The sequence below is a fragment of the Hibiscus syriacus genome, unplaced genomic scaffold (assembly GCF_006381635.1).
Source record: "Hibiscus syriacus cultivar Baekdansim isolate YM2019G1 unplaced genomic scaffold, ASM638163v2 tig00110159_pilon, whole genome shotgun sequence".
NCBI classification, from domain to species: Eukaryota; Viridiplantae; Streptophyta; class Magnoliopsida; order Malvales; family Malvaceae; genus Hibiscus; species Hibiscus syriacus.
Genome location: NW_024062607.1, coordinates 1,500,860 through 1,502,545, shown reverse-complemented (window position 1 = coordinate 1,502,545; position 1,686 = coordinate 1,500,860). Strand labels below are relative to the sequence as shown.

At 40.3% G+C, this 1,686-nt stretch overlaps 1 protein-coding gene across 1 annotated transcript; it reads right to left on the bottom strand.

Moving 5' to 3' along the window:
• Positions 1 to 1,686, bottom strand: LOC120216261 (pentatricopeptide repeat-containing protein At3g51320-like). The gene is made up of 2 exons (XM_039213742.1): positions 1,106 to 1,686; positions 1 to 952 (listed from the first exon to the last, which is right to left on the bottom strand). Exons 1-2 carry the CDS (start codon positions 1,263 to 1,265, stop codon positions 108 to 110), a joined length of 1,005 nt encoding a protein of 334 aa, XP_039069673.1. The 5' UTR covers positions 1,266 to 1,686; the 3' UTR covers positions 1 to 107.

Below are 1,686 nucleotides of genomic sequence, written 5' to 3'. Positions count from 1 at the left end.
AGAAGTTTTTAGGCTCTTTGTCAATCAGAGATGTTGCTATTCTCTCCCCAACACTCGCACCTCCACTAAAACGACTCGAGATGAGCAAGTTAGCAAAGAACACAGAATCAGACGATACATCCTCGGCAACATTCGGCACTGACATAAAGATTTGCCATGCACCAATAATGAGCAAAGTTCAGCTTTATACCGAATCTGTTGATCATTTGGCTGAAATAATTTCTGCCCTCTGTTACCAACCCTGCACGAGCACTCAGAACCCCAACAAAAGAGATATCGGGAGAAATACCTGCTTCTCCTCTAACAGTGCATCCATCCACCATATCCGCCAATAATTTTAGGTCATCTTCTGGATTCCCATGAATGCAGTGCCCCAAAATCATTGCATTCCAGCAAACTCGACTCCTATTTGTGATCTTATCGAACATCCTACGAGCTAATCCTACTTTCTGGCAGTTACAATACAAATTAACCAAAGCCGTATCAATTATTATATTTGACTTCATGTCATCCTTGATCAAAAATCCACGAACTGATCTCCCTTCCTTTAGTCTAGCCGACTTAGAACAGGCACTAAGCACAATAGCCACAATCTTCTCATTCCCCATAAATCCAAGTTCCACCATTTGTCTAAACAACTTCAATGCGCACCCCGAATTTCCAGCTTTTAAATACCCCTTAATCATAATATTCCAAGAAATCACATTCTTTTCAGGCATTCCATCGAACAAGTTGTGAGCCAGACCCATATTCCAAACTTTAACACAAGCATTAATAAAAGAGTTCCATGAGGCAATATCCTTTTGAGACATTTCAAGAAACACTTTCTTAGAAAACTCAAGAATCCCACAACAACCATACATATGAATCAAACAGTTCTGCACCGGCAAATTATCAAGTACCCCAAATTTAATTGCCTGGCCGTGACACTTTCGGGCGGTTTTATAACAACCTGTTTTTGAACAAGAGCTTAAAAGTGGCACAAAGTATAACTATTTGGAACGAAGCATACGTGAGTCGGCAGCTGAAAATAAATAACCACAACTTGATGGGGGCAAAGAACTAAAACAGTGAGCTTTGATAACCGAATTAACACGGAAAGTACCAGGATCCTCAATGCACCGAAAAATCGAAACAATGTAATCAATGTTGCCCAACTTTGAAGAAAGCATAAAAAATCCCTGTCTACCCAAAAGGGGTTTTGGAAGAGACCCGAAGTAATCAAGTGAGCCTGGATTTGAAACAATTTCTTTACATCTTGACATGAATCGAGAATCGAAAGGGTTGTTGGGCGAGGAAAAGTGCGTGCTTTGAACACGGTAGAATAAAATAGCGATGAAAATAGGTGGTTGAATTTCGATGAAGAGCAGAGGAGAGTTGAGTTAGCGAATACGGTGTACCTTAAACGGAGGAGTTCACGAATGGACATTTTTGCCATTCATTTGGTACTATGTTTTGATGCTTTCTCCTCCAAGTCAATTTGATTGCCGCCATTGAAGCATGTTACAAAAGGTCAAAAGGAGAAGACCATAGCAGAGAAAAGCGTGAGAGAGATCATTCAAAATTGTTGCTCCTGGTTAGCAAATGGCTTCAAGTCGAAAATAAATGCCCAAATTATATTGTCTTACACTTCCACCCAACGACCATTTTTCCGATGAAGAGCCACCACAATTAGAGTCAATAGGA